We start from the raw sequence: 20,240 nt of genomic DNA on the forward strand, positions 1-20,240 counted from the left end.
TTTTTAGCCCTGCCACCTTCAGAATTTGAAAGAGGGTATTCCAGTCAACATTGGCAAAAGCTTTCTCTAAGTCTACAAATGCTAGAAACGTAGGTTTGCCTTTCCTTAATCTAGCTTTCTAAGATAAGTTGTAGGGTCAGTATTGCCTCACGTGTTCAGATATTTCTACGGAATCCAAACTGATCTTCCCCGAGGTCGGCTTCTATCAGTTTTTCCATTCGTCTGTAAAGAATTCGCGTTAGTATTATGCAGCTGTTACTTATTAAACTGATAGTTCGGTAATTTTCACACCTGTCAACACCTGCTTTCTTTGGGATTGGAATTATTATATTCTTCTTGAAGTCTGAGGGTATTTCGCCTGTCTCATACATCTTGCTCACCAGATGGTAGAGTTTTGTCAGGGATGGCTCTTCCAAGGCTATCAGTAGTTCTAATGCAATGTTGTCTACTCCCGGGACCTTGTTTCGACTTAGGTCTTTCAGTGCTCTGTCAAACTCTTCATGCAGTATCATATCTCCCATTTCATCTTCATCTACATCCTCTTCCATTTCCATAATATTGTCCTCAAGAACATCGCCCCTGTATACACCCTCTATATACTCCTTCCACCTTTCTGCTTTCCCTTCTTTGCTTAGAACTGGGTTTCCATCTGAGCTCTTGATATTCATACAAGTGGTTCTCTTTTCTCCAAAGGTCTCTTTAATTTTCCTGTAGGCAATATGTATCTTACCCCTCGTGAGATAAGCCTCTATATCCTTACATTTGTCCTTTAGCCATCCCTGCTTTTGCACTTCCTGTCGATCTCATTTTTGAGACGTTTGTATTCCTTTTTGCCTGCTTCACTTACTGCATTTTTGTATTTTCTCCTTTCATCATTTGAATTCAGTATCTCTTCTGTTACCCAAGGATTTCTACTAGCCTTCGTCTTTTTACCTACTTGATCCTCTGCTGCCTTCACTACTTCATCCCTCAAAGCTACCCATTCTTCTTCTACTGTATTTCTTCCCCCCCATTCCTGTCAATTGTTCCCTTATGCTCTCCCTGAAACTCTGTACAACCTCTGGTTTAGTCAGTTTATCCAGGTCCCATCTCCTTAAATTCCCACCTTTTTGCAGTTTCTTCAGTTTTAATCTACAGTTCATAACCAATAGATTGTGGTCAGAGTCCACATCTGCCCCTGGAAATGTCTTACAGTTTAAAACCTGGTTCCTAAATCTCTGTCTTACCATTATATAATCTATCTGAAACCTGTCAGTATCTCCAGGCATCTTCCATGTATACAACATTCTTTTATGATTCTTGAACCAAGTGTTAAGTATGATTAAGTTGTGCTCTGTGCAAAATTCTACCAGGCGGCTTCCTCTTCATTTCTTATCACCAATCCATATTCACCTACTACGTTTCCTTCTCTCCCTTTCCTACCGCTGAATTCGTCACCCATGACTATTAAATTTTCGTCTCCCTTCACTAACTGAATAATTTCTTTTATTTCATCATACATTTCTTCAATTTCTTCGTCATTTGCAGAGCTAGTTGGCATATAAACTTGTACTACTGTAGTAGGTATGGGCTTCGTGTCTATCTTCGCCACAATAATGCGTTCACTATGCTGTTTGTAGTGGCTTACCCGCACTCCTATTTTCTTTATTATTAAACCTACTCCTGCAGTACCCCTATTTGATTTTTTATTTATAACCCTGTATTTGCATGACCAGAAGTCTTGTTCCTCTTGCCACCGAACTTCACTAATTCCCACCATATCTAACTATAACCTATCCATTTCCCTTTTTAAATTTTCTAACCTACCTGCCCGATTAAGGGACCTGACATTCCACGCTCCGATCCGTAGAACGCCAGTTTTCTTTCTCCTGATAATGACATCCTTTTGAGTAGTCCCCACCCGGAGATCCGAATGGGGGACTATTTTATCTCCGAAATATTTTACCCAAGAGGACGCCATCATCATTTAACTATACAGTAAAGCTGCATGCCCTCGGGAAAAATTACGGCTGTAGTTTCCCCTTGCTTTCAGCCGTTCGCAGTACCAGCACAGCAAGGCTGTTTTGGTTAGTGTTACAAGGCCAGATCAGTCAGTCATCCAGACTGTTGCCCCTGCAACTACTGAAAAGGCTGCTGCCCCTCTTCAGGAACCACACATATGTCTGGCCCCTCAACAGATACCCCTCCGCTGTGGTTGCTCCTACGGTACGGCTACTATCTGTATCGTTGAGGCACGCAAGCCTCCCCACCAATGGCAAGGTCCACGATTCATGGGGCAGGGGGGGTGGGGGGTTAGTGCGTTATTGGGACACTAAAAAAAAAAAAAAAAAAAAAAAAAAAATCTAGTGTGCACCCGTTACTACGCATCGGCTTTTCTAGGCAGTTCAACAGCAGCTAAGCTACTTGAGTCCTTCAAGAAAAAAATTCCCGGCGAAACAATGAAAACTTTTACAAGTATCGACGGACAGCCCTAATGTCAACTTCGCGTTCTTAAGGGAACTTAAAAATTTTTTGAAAGCAATTGAAAGAGTAGACACCGTTTTACTGGAAATTGGAATGTGTGGGCTTCACATTGTTCACGGCGCCTTCAAGTCTGCAATTCAGGAAACACAGTGGATGATAATTCAGTTTTTATGTGCCTTGTACAATCTTTTTAAGGATGTCCCTGCCAGAAGAGCTCTGTATATTTCGACAACGGAATCGGAACTGTTTCCCTTAAAGTGTTGCGCGATCCGATGGCTGGAGAATGTGTAAGTTGCTGAGCAAGCTCTAGTAATGCTTCTGTTTCTGCGAATATTTGTTGGAAATCTGGAAGAAAAAAACAAACCAAAATGTGCTAGATACAGAGTAGTGGAGGATCACCTCAAGGACAAGCTACTTGGTCCGAAAATTGCCTTTTTCAAGACTATTGCTGGAGACTTGACACCTTTCCTAAAGGATTTCCAATCCGACTGGCCGCTAGCACCATTCCTCCACTCTGCTTTGACAGAGATAATGGAGACAACGATGACACGATTTGTCCAGCCGACGAAGATCTCACCGTCAGTTAATTTGGACAAAGAATCCAATTTTTTGGGTGCGAACCACGTCAAGATTGGGTTCACCGTCAAGAATGAATTCAGAAAGTGCAGGTCTCTCACAGCCCTCGAAATTGCTAACTTCTGGAGTGAATGCAGAAGAGGAATGATCAAGCTCGTGTCAAAGTTGATGGAGAAACCTCCCTTACACTTTAGGTTGACAAAATCTGTAAGCTGCTTTGATCCCACAATAGCGTGCAGGGAGGCTGGTTCATTCCTTTCTACAGATTTTGGTGGAGAACAATTGAATGGACGGTGTATGTGCCGATAAAGCAGAAGTGCAATGCGCTTCTGTCGTAAAGAAGAACTGCAAAACAAAATTCGAAACATTCAACAAAAAGGAGCAACGGCTGGATGAGTTCTGGATGAAATGTCTCAAGAACCAGAATGCAACGTGCCACGAGCTGCAGAAGGCAATGGAAATAGCGATCACTTTGTCGCACTGTGAAGCAGCTGCGGAGCGAGGACTCTCGGTAAACAAAGAGTGCCTCTTCGAGAATATGAGGGGACAATCTGTAGTTAGCAGAAGACTGGTGTACGGCGCTGTCAAGACACACGGTGGAGTCCAAGGAGTGCCTACAACAAAGTCCCTTATACACTCTGTAAGAAACTCACGAGATCGATATGCTGAAGACCTCAAAAATCGAAACGAGTCATCCAGGAAAAAGGATCATCTTACTAAAGGAAGATTGTTGATGCAGAAATAAGGCAGCTTAAAGAGAAGAAGGCAAAACTTGAGGGGACCATTCAAAACTCTCAGATAGAGCGAGAATCTATTACAGAATGAATCCATGCTCTCGCACACATCTCCAAGTGAGTTGTTCTCCAAGGTCAATTCCTAAATTACAGTATTTGTTGTTAAACATGGTACTTCCTTCTAAATTATTGTTGTATTGTCTAATAATTAAAATGTTTCTTTAATAAAATGTTTTTAAAATAAATGAATATGATAGCGTTATTTATTTTAAACTGCTAACTCCCACAAATGTTTAAATATACATTTCAAACAATAACTTTCGTGATTAAAAAATATTTGAAAAATAAACCTAATTTAAGAAATTAAGTGTTAAAATAAAGACCAGAGCTAAAATTTAGCAACACAAAAATCAGAAAAGAAAGGACTGTAAAAATGCACAAAATATTTTACGGAAAAAATCTCTTATTATTCTAAAATGGAAGACTGTAATTAAAGGTCTTTAACAACGATTAAACCACAAGCTTTTGTATTTAAATAAAAAAATAATAAAATCAGAAAAATTGAGGAATGGAAGAGGTAAAAGACATACTTGTCCTTACTGAAAGCAAATTTTAGAGCGCGGAATATAGTAGCTGCGCTTGACACAGGTTTTTGCTCTAAAACTGTACTAATTACGTACGAGAGCAAGGTAGTGATGTCCCGCTACCTGTCGCTTGACTGGTGCTGCCTTCTGTTGTCCATTTATAGGATTAGTTAGAAAGAAGTAGTAGCAAACGTTAGAGCTGTTCGGAGATGAAGATACAATTCACTGGCAAAAAAAGTAGAAAAGAAGCGAACTGCTATAGCTCTGCATGCCAGAACACTTCGTCTTTTCTATACTATAGAAAAGTTGAAGTGCTCTGGCATGAAGAGACTTGTGACATTGCTCAGTAACACATTATTCACTTTTTTTGAAGGTCAACTATACTTTTTGCCATTTTTTATCTATGAAAGAACAACAAAAATATGAAAACTAACTTGAAGCTCGGTCTTTTTTTAACATGTGTTACACGTTAAGTCATATCAAATACAAATGTGCCGGTAAAATTTTATATAGTGGCATAAATGACTTATCTTCTGGGCCTGAAATTTTTCAAATGGCTGATCCTCAAATGTTACGTTTTGAACGCCCTGTGATTTAAGAAATTCACTGCACATTCTCACACGTAACATACATCATCTTGCGTGGAAATTTACTTTAAAAGTAACGCTTCTCAAGCCACTATTCGTAATATTTTCCAGTGATCTGTTAGAAATGTAAACAATTGCAATGCAAGCACATCGAATGCTTGTTAGTTGTTACAGACGTACTGCATAATCTTCGACCTAAAGCCTTTGACACTTTTTGGTGTTGGCCAACTGGTCTGTGCATTGTGTACATTACTTATTTTCTACGCAACTAAACTTTTATTTTGGTGTTATTCTCTGATTTATGTTTCATTGCTGCAGTATTATTCAGCAGTAGTAGGCTACAGTTCTTTGTCAGCGTATCAGATCTTACACATCAAACCTACAAAAATTTAACTGAAATCTACAACAACGAAAAATCCCAGAATTCTAAAAAAATTCCCAGGTTTTTCCCGGATTTGTCCTGGATGAAAAAATTCCCGGGTTTTTCCCGGATCTCCCAGGCCGTATACACCCTGATCTAACATGCTTATGAAGTTGTTGTAAGAGTACAAAAAGTTTGGTTAGAAAATTAATTTTGAGAAGATGGAATGTCTATGTCGTGGAGAGGAGGGAAGTAACCTGGACATTGATAGACATATTATCAAACTGTGTAAAAAGTTTAATTACCTGGGTAGTATCTTATTGCATGATGGAAGATATGACAGAGATACCCAACAACAGACCAGGCAGGGAAGGGTGGCTATCCAAAACGAACACTGCACTTTAGGTCCTCAAAAATGAGTTTGAAGGTTAAAATTCATTTATACTAATCCATCATTGAACCAATAACAAGCTATTGAAGTGAGTGTTGGGAGTTCACAGAAAGAAATAGAAAGACACTGGGGGCTTTAGAAATGGACCACTTCAGAAGTTCCTGTAGAATTTCCTGACTTGACCACATAAGAAATGAGGAAGTAAGAGAAAGGCATAGATTCATTACACTATTATGGATAAAATAGAAGAAAGACTGCTAGGATGGTTTGCACACATCAAAAGAATGGAAGAAGACAGATGGCCCAAGAGAGTACTTTCATGGCAATCACGTGAAAAGAGAAGAAGAGGAAGACCATGGAAAGTGTGGATAAGTGGTATCCAAGAAGGAACGGTGAGAAGAGGAATGGAAGAGGATGATGAAGAATGGTGAGATCGAGACATTTGGCGACAGAGATGCAGGATGCGGTGACAACTGTAGGACCCCTGCAACATGGAAGAAGTTACTCCATTTTTCATATAAAAGGTAAATGTATTGTAGTTGGTGAAACATACTATCAACCCTCACCCACTTCCATGAAGATATCAAATTATTCACAATTGTGTTCAGCTGCTGACCCCATGTAAACGCTCACTGATGTAAGATATGTTATAGTCTTCACAGAAACAGAAACTGTCTGCTGGGTTGTATAAACTAGAAGCATGATTATTGCAGCCACTAGAATCACATTTCATTATGTAATCAGGTTTACTGTTACTTCGTGGTTTCAGTAACCATCACATAATGTCTCAGAAGACACTATACACACATACAACACCTACGATCTTTCTTTACTACTCTCAATCCATTTAAATCAGATCTGCCACTGTGAAGCCACATAGCCTTCAGGAATACCATTTCTACACTCGTCCTTCTTCAGTGGTAGAAAGGTGACAGTACATCCTAAAACAAACACTTAATTGTTGCTTTCTACTGTTGGAACAAGGCTCCTCATCCTGATCACTTAGTACCACCACATTACTTACTATTCTCATTATTACAGAATAGACCCATTAGTGTTCAGTATGAACAGTAATATTTAATTCTTTCACTACACAGCCCGTGGAAGAGATCTGCATGCTAGTTGCCATGTCTACAGCCATTCGCTAACCCCTTCGGCCAAAAGTCACATACACACATCCAGCTGGTTGTCAAGCTCCAGCAATCTGCCAGAACCAGCCAACATGCCTGCAAACCAGTACTGGCCGGCACATGCTTCATGTGAATGTAAACTTATCAGACAAGGACCAAAACATGCTGGCTTGCTGTCCCTGGTATCTCTGGCAGCTACCACATGAGGTGCCAGTCTTACTGACAGCATATGGTGCCTCGTACACTACAATCAGGTCACGTGCTCCACATGGAAATCTTTCCATCTGCCTATTTAAGATTCCGTTCAACAACCAGCCGGCAGAATTTTCTTAAGTTCTGGGCTTTACACTTGCTGTGACCAGCGGCCTCTCTGGGTTCTACACCAGCTGTGCCCAGCGGCTCACCTGTTGGAGCAGACGCTGAGCTCACGGTAGCTGTTTCGTGTCGACTCTGACACCAGCCTGGGCTTGTGGATTAATGGACATTTATGTGCCAAGTAGTATTTCTTTTTGTAACTCACAAAAGGAAACCAAGAAATACAGATAGACACTGAGTGTGAGAGTATTTCTTCTTGTAGTTCACTATGGAGTGTTCATTGTATCATGATCTACTTGGGAGCCAATATTTTCTTCGTGCAACATGTATTGGTCACCTCGTAATTGACTATTGTACCCCCAGCCAGGTGTAGGTTAGAACACTAGCATATCAAATTTAACTAAAGATACATTCTCATATTTCTGATACCAGTTTTCCCTATAATGAATGATGTCCTGATTAATAGGCACAGATTATTGAAAAACACAAAGACAGTTCACTGCTGATTGCAAAAAACTGCCACAAATTGCGAATTGATATTTCTGGTCTTTTGTTCTCTTAGTAAACTGAACAACTTCTGAGATTTTCCAATAAAAAGCAATCTTTGTGTTACATGTTCTTTTTACCCTTTCAACTTGTGTTACCTATCACACACTGCTTGTATTAGTATCATCATGTTTCTTGAGGCATAGACAATATCATACACATCCTTGGTGACCCACTATTTAAAAATTATATGCATTTGTTTCAAATAATTATGTATCAAGAAAATTTTCTGTTAGGATTATATTTTTTATATGGAATGTCAAGTGTCCTGGTCTGTTTAAGTTCTCTTAAGGGTCACAGTTCATGATTTTCATTTAATTAGCATTAGCTACAACATCGGATCAGAACATGTATATTTGGTTGCCTCATAGCTCATGTTTCCAAAAACCTTGATCATGTCTACACACAGGCAAATTTTAGTTAAAGAAATTCATTAAGACTAATCACAAAAAGTCAGTTAGAGCGTCTTGTAACTTTATGCAGCAACTGTGAAAGCTTTCCTAAAATCAAGAAAAATGTGCTCTCTTACCATATGATCATCATCTAATGACAATCAATTTAGCTTTAGGAAAGGTCAAGGCACCAGATAGGTCGTCCTGGCAACAATGAAAGTAAAAGGAAGGTTCAAGAGTAGGGATTTAAATTCCAGGCGAGAAAATATCGATGATAAGATTTTCCAATAACACTGGTATTCTCAGTGAAGGTGAAGAAAAATCACTAGATCTGTTGAATGAACTGAACAGTCTAATAAACACAGAATACAGATTGAGCAAGCTGAAGAAAGACAAAAGTAATGAGAAGTAGCAGAAATGAGAATAGTAAGAAACTTAACGTGAAAATTGGAGATGATGAAGTTCATGGAGTTAAGGAATTCTGCTACCTTGGAAGTAAAATAACTTATAAATGACAAAACAAAGAGGACATAAAAATCAGACTAGCCCAGGCAAAGAAGTCTAGTAGTATCAAACATAGGCCTTAATTTTAGGAAGAAAACTCTGAGAATGTATAATTGGAGGGGAGTGCTGTTTGGTATTGAATAACGGGCTGTGGGAAAACAGGAACAGATGAGAACTGAAGCATCTAAGATGTGCTGCTACAGAAGAACATTGAAAATTAGGAGGGCCGACGAAGTCCTCCACAGAATCAGTGAATAACTCAGCATATGGAATACACTGGCAGGAAAAAAAGGCAGGATGGTAGGACATATGTTCAGAGATCAGGTAACAACTTCCTCAGTAGTAGAGGGTGCTGTAGAGGGTAAAAATTGTAGACGAAGACACAGACTGGAATACAAACAACAAATAACTGAAAGTGTAGATTGCAAATGATACTATGAGATGAAGAGGTTGACACATGGGGGGGAATTTGTGGTAGACCATGTCAGACCAGTCAGTAGGGGTGGGGGTGGGGGTGGGGGGTGGGGGTGGAAATTGCACTCTCCTTGAGCACAAACTCAATTCCAACCCACAAAAGATTTTTTCATATTTAAATAAGCCAATGACAAAGAAGGCTCTCTAACACAATAAGAAGTTTCCATTTTATTTTTATAATTAAACTCCTCTGCAACAAAACTGAGCTAACAATCCGTTTTCTACATGGATATCACCAACCGATTCAGAAAAAATATTACAAGAAGTGCAAAAATGTAAACTATGAAGTGAATATACAGAAAATTTCTTAAAAGTACTTACACTATATATGTCTTGTGTATTTCTTGACTGTTAAAACCAATGACTATATTGACAAGAGCAATATCAATTATTTGTAAAACTTAATACCTGCTCAGAGGCTTCATCTTTAGTGTCTGGATAAATTCAGTATCATAATTGAGTAGCTTTAGTTTGTCATGAAGATCTTCCATGACAATAAATGGCATGAATGCAAGACCTGGCCCCACATCTTGTTTCTCTGGAGTACGCAGCACATGATCATCATCATCCTCCATATTTTGGTGTACCTGCACAACAAAATGACACTACATGAACACAGAACAAAGTACTACTTATTCTTGTGACCCCCATTAAAAGGAGTATGGTATGTTCATGATTACAAGAAATACTGACATCAAACATTAAACAATGGAAAATCTGGGATGGAATATCAACAATACAAATAAGGACAGACTGCTACTTACATAAAGAGGAGACATTCAAAAGTTGACAGAACTGAAATAGGTGGCATCAACCCATCCCACTACCACTTACTCCAGTTCTGTCACAGACATTACCTACCCCATCGAAGGCAGGGCCGCCTGTGAAGGCAGCCATGTGGTTTACCAACTTACCTACAATCACTTTGTGGCATTCTAAAAGGACATGACAACTATAAGCTCTCCATGTGCACGAATGGCCACTGTCAACAAGTGTCCAGGGACAATCACTGTGCAGAATTCTTAAAGGACACGATAACTATAAGCTGTCCATGGGCACGAATGGCCACTGCCAACAAGTGTCCAGGGACAGCTGGACCACCCAGTTGCTGAGCATACAGACAAAACACTGTGTACTTGACTTCCACGACTGCGTCACACCCTGTGCCATCTGGCTTCTTCCCACCAACACTACCTTTTTCTGAATAATGCAGGTTGGAACTCTTCCTGCAACATACCCTTCACTGTTGCAACCCCCTGGCCTCAATCTCTGCTAGTCCTCCTCCTCCGTCTGCCTATATTCCCAGCACTGCTTCCAGTGCAGCCTCACACATGCCTTCTATTACCCTAACATACATGCATAGTACTTTCCCCTTATCTGCTTGTCTCCTCCTCCTTTTTTCCCCTAAGCACAGCCTTCCAATGCCACACCTAACAGCACACCATCCTGTTCTCACCATGTACCTGCAATTGTCGATATTAACCATTAATGGTTAACATGTGCTGTTAATTTGGTTTCGGTATCAATATATGTTCGAAAGTCAGTCGCTGATCAACTCAGGAAGACCATAATGCAGTACAAATTTAGTAATAGGAGGGAAATTTGCTCGTTATTAGACTCAAATGAATGTAGCAACAAGCAAAGCTTCACATTCTGACCCAGATGGGACAACTGGGATAAACTTAGCACAGGGTCATCCTCTGCCACCGGTGGCACTAGGAAGGTTGTGGTGTCAGTACACTACAGTCCTGGCCACTGTCGGCTTTCCTGACCTTGGAGCTTTTACTTCTCACTCAAGTAGCCTCTCTATTGGCCTCACGAGACTGAGTGCACCCCATTCCAGTTGTCCCACTGAGCAAAACTCGCCTGCTGCACAGGGAATCAAATCCATATCCTCTGCATAGCAGCTGGACAGGTGGAACACTGAGCTACAGGGATGGACCATTGAACATTTTTTCATAATTTTCTTTTCAACTGCTAACACACATTATACTCTTTTAAATCTTTGTACCCTGTTTTGCATAACATGCAGATTTTATTATCATTATCTATTCATTATGTGAACAGATTATTTTCATCTCTGAAGTAAGATGCTCAATATAGTGTAACTACCACGATTCTTTTCTTTTTCAATAGCTATTTTCAGCCAGACTGCTAATATTATTTGAGGGCTGAGTGTTGTTTAACGAAGAGTTATATGGCTACAGAATTAATTCCTTTCAGAGTCAATAATTAAGTTATTCCATCCTTTTCCACTACTGGCTTTAAGAATGAGAACATTTCTGTCACTTTCAAACGACAATGAGTTAATATAAAATATTCGAAGGATGTCATTATGCCCACTGTCATTTTGAGAGGCCTGAACATAAAGAACACAGGTGAACACCATGTATTGTTCTTGCTATGAACTCTGTACAAGAAATCCTTTATTTAAAAAAATAAAAAAAAATGTTTTGTGGTTGAAAATAGGCTACATAATTTAATCTACTGCTTCATTTACCTCCAGCACAGGCAGTGATATGGAAATCTCAATCTCAATCTCTCTCTCTCTCTCTCTCTCTCTCTCTCTCTCTCTCTCTCTCTCTCACTCACACACACACACACACACACACACAGTCATATTTTATGTAACCATCAGTTTGTACTGTTGTTGTTGTTGTGGTCTTCAGTCCTGAGACTGGTTTGATGCAGCTCTCCATATCATACAGTAAAGCTGCATGCCCTCGGGAAAAATTATGGCTGTAGTTTCCCCTTGCTTTCAGTCGCTCGCAGTACCAGCACAGCAAGGCCATTTTGGTTAGTGTTACAAGGCCAGGTCAGTCAATCATCCAGACTGTTGCCCCTGCAACTACTGAAAAGGCTGCTGCCCTTCTTCAGTAACCACACAGGCCTCTCAACAGATACCCCTCCATTGAGGTTGCACCTATGGCAAGGTCCATGGTTTGTATATGAAGCCAAAAATTTATGACTCATTCTTTTGCACAGCCATCTGCGAAACATATAACACTGGAATTTACCATGGTAGCAGTAACATGTTAAGTTTAGCACTTAATCAGGTTCGATTCCAAATGGTACAGATGTGCTCAGCAACTGTGTTTATTGAAGGTTGTGAAAATGTATAGCAAGCAGTCTCTAATACTCTATTTATGATAGGTCTAGATTGCAACCACTGTATGTCTATCATCAGTGCAGTAAGATGCAAGTTGAATAATTTTTTTGCTTGTCAATTCAGATAGCCCCTGCTAGACTATCGATGGCAATATTTCACTCCACAGAGCGTTAAGCGAAATCCTGACATGGATAGACCAGCAGGAGCTGTTTGTATGGACAAGTAAAAATGATGATTTGATTTGCATCCCTGACATGGGGTTCTGCATGACTTTTCCATAACTCTCCCCTTTCCTAAACCTTTCTAGTCTTTTTCTTTCATCCCTCTTCCTTTCCCTTCAGCCCTTCTGCCAGAACAAGGAGCCACTAGCTCTGAAAGTTTGTGTATTTCTATATGCTTTATGTATGTTTTCTCCTGCCTCCACTTAGTGAGTAGATTATTTATTTGTTAAAGTATATTAAAAAATTGGTATCAGAAGTGTTGAAGTTTTTAAATTTTCTAATCAGCATTCATTCAGCCTTGGTTTCTAGTCAGCCTTGGTTACCATGGTTGCATGGAACCTGATAAATAAATATTTTATTGTTGTAATTTAGTAATGATAACATGCAAGTTGGATTTTAAGGTGATTATCAGGAAGTACCAATGTGCAATGAGACAAAATACCGAAATCTAGAGGAAGGATGATGAATGTTTGATGTTCCCTGGGGCTGTAAATAATGTGAAAGTAGATACAACAAGAGATAGGTCCGTTGAGAAAGAATGAATACCCCTAAAAAAGTCATCACAGAAATCAGACAGTATCTGAAGAACCTGTGGGCAACAGAAAACATACTTCAATTGGTCAATGAAAGAAAGAAATGCAAAAACGTTCATAGTAAGAAGAGAGTACTGCAATATAAGTCACCTATATATGAATTACGTTGGAAGTGCAAGGAAGCTAAAGTAAAATGACTGCAGGAAAAATGCGCATAAACCAAAAAGAAACTGGTCATCAGAAGGACTTATTCAGCATATATGAAACTAAATGAAAAGGTGTCAACATTAAAAACAAGAAATTCCACTTTTGAATACCAAGGAGGGAGCAGATAGGTGGAAAGAGTACAATGAGGGGAGGGAGGATCAGTCTTGTAATGTTACAGATGAAAATATGGGTATTGATTTGGAAGACAACCCCCCATGAATTACAAACCTTGCTGAAGTGGGATGGTCGCATACCTCAACGATATATAACATAGGGATATCCATAAAGGGGCCAGACTTACTCATAGTTCCTGAAGATGAGCAACAGCCTTTTCAGCAGTTGCAGTGGCAACAGTCTAAATGAATGGCTGATTTGGTCTAGTAACTTTAGTCAACATGGCCTTGTTATGGTGGTACTGCAAACAGTTGAAAGTAAGGAGAAACTATAGTCATTATTCTTTTTTACAAGGGTATGCAGCTTTATTGTATGACTTAAGATGATGGAATCCTCTTTTCTAAACTATTTCAGAGGTACAATAATCCCCCATTCATATCTCCAGGTGGGTACTACTCAGGACAAAAACAAAACTGGCATTCTATAGATTGGAGCATGGAATGTTAGACCCCTTTATAGGGTAGGAAAGTTAGAGAATTTAAAAAAGAGAAATGGATAGATTTAAGACAGACATAGTGGGAAACAGTGGAGTTGAAGAAGCAGGAAGAACAGGACTTCTGGTAACATGAGTACAGAATTATAAATATAAAATCTAATATGGGTAATACAGGAGTAGGCCTAATGATGACTAACAAAATAGAAACATGTTTGAGCTACCACGAACAGCGTAGCGAATGCATTATCGTCGCCAAGAGAGACATGAAGCAAACACGCATGGAGACACAAAGCAAATACCCATGGAGACACGAAGCAAACTCCCACCACAAAGTAGAAATGTATGCTTGAAAAAATATCGTGATGAGATAAAGAAGTTATACAGACAGTTAAAGGAGACAAAAATTCAGTTGTGACAGGTGACTAGAATTTGGCGGTAGAAAAAGGAAAAATATTAGAAGAATTTTTGCATAGAGGCAAACAAATATTTATAGTGTTTCTAGATTTATAAAAAAAATTGGCAATGTTGACTGGAGTACACCCTTTAAAACTCTGAAGGTGGCAGGGACACAATAAAAAGGAAAGAATGGTTGTCTGCAACTTGTACACAAGCTAAACTGCAGTTACAAGAGTCAAAGGACATGAAAGGGAAGCAGAAGTTTAAAAGGGAGTGAAACAGGGTTGTAGCTTGCCCTCTATGTTACTCAATCTTTACAGTGAGCAAGCACTAAAGAAAACCAAGGGGAAATTTGGAAAGGGAGTTAGAAGTTCAGAAGAAATAAAAACAATTTGGTTTTCCAATGACATTGTAATTTTCTCAGATACAACAAAGGGCTTGGAAGAGCAGTTTCAATTAAATCAAGCAATGCAGAAGGAGTCTGATCACAAAATGAGACACTATACTTAGTAATCGATAAGTTTTATTATGCGGGCAGCAAAATAACTACTGACGACCAAAGTAGAGAAGATATAAAATGCAAACTGGTAACAGCAAGAAAAGCATCTCTGAAAAAAAGAGGAATTCGTTAACATCCCTTATAAATTGAAGTATTAGAGAAAAAAGGTCTGGAATGTAGTCTTGTATGGAAGTGAAACTCAATTCAAACAAGAAGACAGAAGCTTTTGAAATGTGATGCTATGGAATAATGTTGAATTTTAATTGGATCGAGTGAATAACAAATATGAAGAAAAAGAATTGAGTTGGGGAAAAATGTAACTTGTGGCAAATTTGGTTAAAAGAAGGAATCAATGGACAGGACACATCCTGAAGCATCAAGGAATTGTCAGTTTGGTAAAGGAAGGAAGTGTGAGGGTTAAAAATTGTAGACATGTAGAGGGAGACCAGGCTCAAATACAGTATGACAGCTCAACTAGATATAGTTTGCAGCAGTTATGCAGATAAGAAGTGACTTGCACAGGATTTACTAGGGTGGAGAGCTGCATCAAACCACTCTTTGGACTGAAAACTACAACAAAAACAAGTGGGATCTAATATTAGAATCAGAGTTTCACAGAGCTTTGGGAGACGTGATCAAACAATGCAGAAGGGATAGATAGCAAATCTCTCTAATTTCTAAAGCCACTGTGAGAAGTGGTAACCAAACAATTATTCAAGTTAGTGTGTAGAATAAGGGAGATTGGAGATATGGCAGCTGACTTTCAGAGAAATACCGTATCATCAATACAATTCCAAAGATAAGCAAGGCCCTAAAATGAGTGACTGTTGCATAATCAGCTTAAAATTCATGCATTCACGTTGCTGACAAGAATAATGTACAGCAGAATGGAAAATAAAATTGAAGATCTCTTAAATGACAATTGGTTTGGCTTTAGGGAAGATACAGGCGCAAGAAAGACAGCCCTGACGTTGTGCTTGGGGACGGAAACAAAAGTTTAAAAAAATCTAGACACCTGTGCAGGATTTGGCGACCTACAAAACACATTCAACAATGTAAAATGGTGCAGGATGTTTGAAACCACCAAATAAATAAATACTTTTATAGGGATAAGATGGGTAATATACAAGAGCTACAGGAACCCAGAGAGAGAGATAAAAATGTACGACCAAGAGAGAAGTGCTCAGATTTTACTACTCTTCCAGTTAACCTCTACACTGAAGGCGAGATGAAGGAAATAAAAGAAAGTTTCGGCAGTGGGATTAAAATTCAGGGGGGAAGGATATAAGTGATAAAATGCACAGATGACAATGTCATCCACTTGAAAGTGAGGAAGTATTACAGGATCGTCAAATAACAGTTTACTGAACACAGATTATGGTTGGAGAATGAACCAAAGAAAGATAAAAAGTGTTCAGTAGTTGTGAAAATGAAATTAGCAACAAACTTGACATCAAGATTGGGGACCACATATAAGTTGAATTAAAGGAATTCTGCTATCTTTGGAAGGAACGTAATAGATTACGGATCAAGTAAGAGCACATAAGAAGCATATCAGCTCAGCAAAAGAGAGCATTCCTGGGAAAAGAAGTCTAATAGTATCAAACATACGGTTATATTCGAGAAAATTTCTGAGTCTGTAATAAAAGCTTCTTGGATTTCCAGCCACGTCAGGTGGTTCAAATCCCATGAGCTTTTGACTGAGCTTTCCTTGGCCACTGTCAATGGCAACTGTCGTAAGCTTGTGAGATTTTTAACCACCTGACTCAGCTGGAAACCCTAGAAGATTTTATTAATTTATATCGCCATGGGACCATACGTCCATACTACCTGAAACTGTACTTCTACGGTAATGGATTGTCTGGAAGTTAATCATGGACAGTGGGAAAAACCGAAAAACTAAGAGAACTGAAATGTTTGAGAAGTGCCGTTATGGAAGAATACTGAAATTCAAGTGAATTGATAATGACAGGAATGAGGAGGTTCTCAATAGAATCAGCAAGAGAAGGAATATGTGGGAAATACCAAGCACAAGAAGTGGTAGAGGGTAGGACTAGTGTTACTGTGCCGTGTGGGCCTGTTTTGATCTCAATAGTTTCCACTCACTATTAGCCTCTCTGGTTGCAATAGCTTCTTGAGCGGTTTGTTCCCTGCAGAGCACAGATCTGTGGGCCAATATTTAACTGCTGTCATGGCCAGGAGCAGCTCTCAAAGTGATGGGCGGCTGAGCAGTATGTTTGACAGTGGGTGGAGAAAGGGTTGTGATGTCGTGGCTGACAGCATCCTTCACCGCTGCAAAAAGTTGCATTTTTGGTCACTGCACATTTGGTTGGGGCCGTGAAGACTGCTCATTGAAAAAGCTATCTCTGCGCAATACACAGAACCCTAAATGTTCTCGACATTTTTCTAATTTCATTCAGTCATTTCTGAAAGTCATGTAATATCCACCAACAGTTGTGTTTTTGGAAATTAATTTAATTAATTCCAGGGGTAGCTGCTCAGATTGTCTTGCATGTTTTAATAAATTGGTTTCTGTTTTTCATACATATGTTAATAAATTTGTGGCCCAGTATCCTTCCATTCAACACCAACTCCCTTTCACATTGCTGTTACAACATCACGGAATAACGGAGGGACAGAGCGAGGTGGCACAGTGGTTAGACACTGGACTCGCATTCGGGAGGACGACGGTTCAATACCGCGTCCGACCATCCTGATTTAGGTTTTCCGTGATTTCCCTAAATCGCTCTAGGTAAATGCTGGGATGGTTCCTTTGAAAGGGCACAGCCGACTTCCTTCCGCATCCTTCCCTAATCTGATGTGACCAATGACCTCGCCGTCTGGTCTCCTTCCCCAAACAACGCAACGCAATAACGGAGGGAGCCATAGAGGGTGAAAATTGTAAGCGTAGATAGTGGTTGGAGTACATTCACCAAATAAAGTGAGGACACTGTGCAAAAAAGTCCTACTCTGCAATAAAGAAATTGGTCCTAAGACAAGATCGTGGACGGCTGCTGCATCAAACCAATCAGAATAAAATACATTAATGTACTCAACAGATATCTACTTAATACAAGAGTTCATGATGGGAGGAACCCTCCAATGAATACAGCCACTGTAAAGAAACAGACCACTGCATAACAGATGTAAAACAAAGCATAGCATTACAGATAGAAAGATGCTGCATGAAACAGCTGTTAAGAGGACAATGTGTGCAGCCTTCAACAACTACAGTAGCAGAATATTATTGAGAGATCTCTGACAAAACCCAAAGAAATTCTGGTTATCCATAAAGCCTGTTTGTCTACACCTACATATATACAACAGAAGCCACCATATGCTGCATGGCAGAGGATACCTTATACCACTACAAGCCATTTCCTTTCCTGTTTCACTCGCATAGAGAGCAAGGGAAAAACAATTGTCTATACACCTTCATATGAGCACTAATTTCTCTTACCTTATCTTTAGGGTTCTTACACAAAATGTATAAAACTTCTACTGAACATGTAAATCCACAGCTTCAGGAATCACTCATGAGATGGGTTGTGCCACACATGGCATGGTCCACATCTGAATGATTCCAGTAGGATGTTACTTGTATAACTAATTTCTAGAAGCAGAACACTTTCTGCCCAGTATTTGTGATTTATGATACTTTCAACCAGGCTTTGTTTAGATCATTGTTTCCCAATCTGTGGTTTGCAAATCCCTAGGGGGTTCGCAAAATATTTTGAAGAGTTCGCCAAAACTCCTTTCCATAACGGTGGGTTTTGAGGTTAGGCCTATTACTGTTTTGTTTGTCTCTGTGGCGTTAATAATAATAATAATAATAATAATAATAATAATAATAATAATAATATTTTAAAATTAATTGACCCAATAATGGTCCTTGTTACATACATGTAACATTGGGAATTTATCACATTATTTCCACAATAAATTAATATTTACCACAAATGCCTGATTTACAGTTATGTTAGAACATTAGGGATGCATTCGATTTTGCTACATGGGAAATTTGGTCTTCTAAATTCTTTGTGTTCTAACAATACTAACAACACTACCGCAACCCCACAAAGGAACAGTTACATGGCGGTCTGGCCTTTGATTTTCAACAGCAGCCTACTTCTTCTTTCCTTGTGGCAAATACAGTAAGTTGCCATCTGGGTATCAGAACCATTCCCATTCTCACTAAGTGGATAACTGGTCGAAAAGTGAAAGTTGGAAAGGGGAACAGGATTTAACAAAATTGCAAGTTACGTGTTGTGTCAATGTGTGAGAAGAAAAGAAAGTAAAATTATAATTACATTAAGTCTGATGTAACAACAAAAACAAAAGTTCCCTCCCATACAGCCTCGGCACTTGAAGCAAACAAATTTGTTTGGATGCAGACTCTTTACAGCAATATACCACCATTCTCACCTCAACCTTCACTGGACATAATTACCCTGCACATCATAGTTAAAAAAGCAGATTTCTTGGGCCATCACATCCAATCCTGGTACTGTTGATCCTGCCAAAAAATTACTTCAGAGCACTCCACTGGTGACTTAGTATTATCCTGGTCTGGAATGTGTTAATCAGCTACTTCAACAGATGCCCTGAAATGAGACCAATTCTGTCTGAAATTTTGCCCACCACATCTAGAACAGTTTTCTGTCACCCTCTCAACTCCACAATATTCTTGTCAGATCCTATGCTCCTTCTGCACCCATCTCCCTACCCTATGGCTCCTACCCCTCTGACTATCCCCGCTGCAAGATTGCCTATGCACCCTTCTACCACCACCTACAGCAGCCCTGTAATTGGCTAAACATATACTATCAGAGGGAAACAACACATGTGATATACCAGCTGTTATGTAAACACTGTTCGGCCTTCTACATCGGCACAACTACCACCAAGTTATCTATTAGGATGAAGGGGCATAGGCGGAGGGTGTATACTGACAACTCGTAATATCTTGTTGCAGAGCACGCTCTGCAACATGACAATCATGACCTCAGCACCTGTTTCACCACACGTGCCATCTGGATTCTTCCCCCAGGCACCAGTTACTCAGAACTCCGCAGGTGGGAAGCAGCATTACAACATGCCCCTTGGTTCTCGCCACCCACCTGGCCTTAGTTTATGTTAATTTCTTCTGCCACAGCATTTCTTCACAGTAACTACTCTTTTCTTCACTCTGTTTTAGTTTTTTACATCTTTCATTGTCTCTGTTACATGCAATGCACTTAGCTTTTCACTCTTATTAATCAATGCATGATGTTTAAGCAGTAATCTCTGTCTTGCGTATTACCCTGTTTTCCACCTTTAAGCTCTCAGGTTTCAAATCTCATCCAATGCAGTCCTCAACAATCAGTCTTTCCTTTTCATCCCATGTGGTAAGTCTCCCCTGACCCGCGGTTCTGGGTGGCTTTCCCAAAATATACCTCTTTCCCTAGATCTCTCCAGTCCTTTTCCTTCACCCCTCTTCCGTTCCCTTCAACCCTTCTGCCTGAAGAAGGAGTCACTGGCTCTGAAAGCTTGCAGAATTACAACTCTCTTTTATGTGTGTGTTCTGCAGCCTCTTGGATAGCAGATTTTTTTATCTATCCAATTAAAT

At 39.6% G+C, this 20,240-nt stretch overlaps 1 protein-coding gene across 3 annotated transcripts in view; it reads right to left on the reverse strand.

The window, feature by feature from the left end:
• LOC126092069 (intraflagellar transport protein 57 homolog) overlaps positions 1 to 20,240 on the reverse strand; it is a 181,548-nt gene that overhangs the window by 148,864 nt on the left and 12,444 nt on the right. For all 3 annotated transcript variants that reach the window (XM_049907486.1, XM_049907485.1, XM_049907483.1), the window contains exon 2: positions 9,466 to 9,644. In XM_049907486.1, coding sequence (XP_049763443.1) covers positions 9,466 to 9,632 — 167 coding nt within the window. In that variant the 5' untranslated portion in view covers positions 9,633 to 9,644. The remainder of the gene's footprint in view (positions 1 to 9,465; positions 9,645 to 20,240) is intronic.

This window comes from Schistocerca cancellata, chromosome 7 (genome assembly GCF_023864275.1).
Source record: "Schistocerca cancellata isolate TAMUIC-IGC-003103 chromosome 7, iqSchCanc2.1, whole genome shotgun sequence".
Lineage (NCBI taxonomy): Eukaryota > Metazoa > Arthropoda > Insecta > Orthoptera > Acrididae > Schistocerca > Schistocerca cancellata.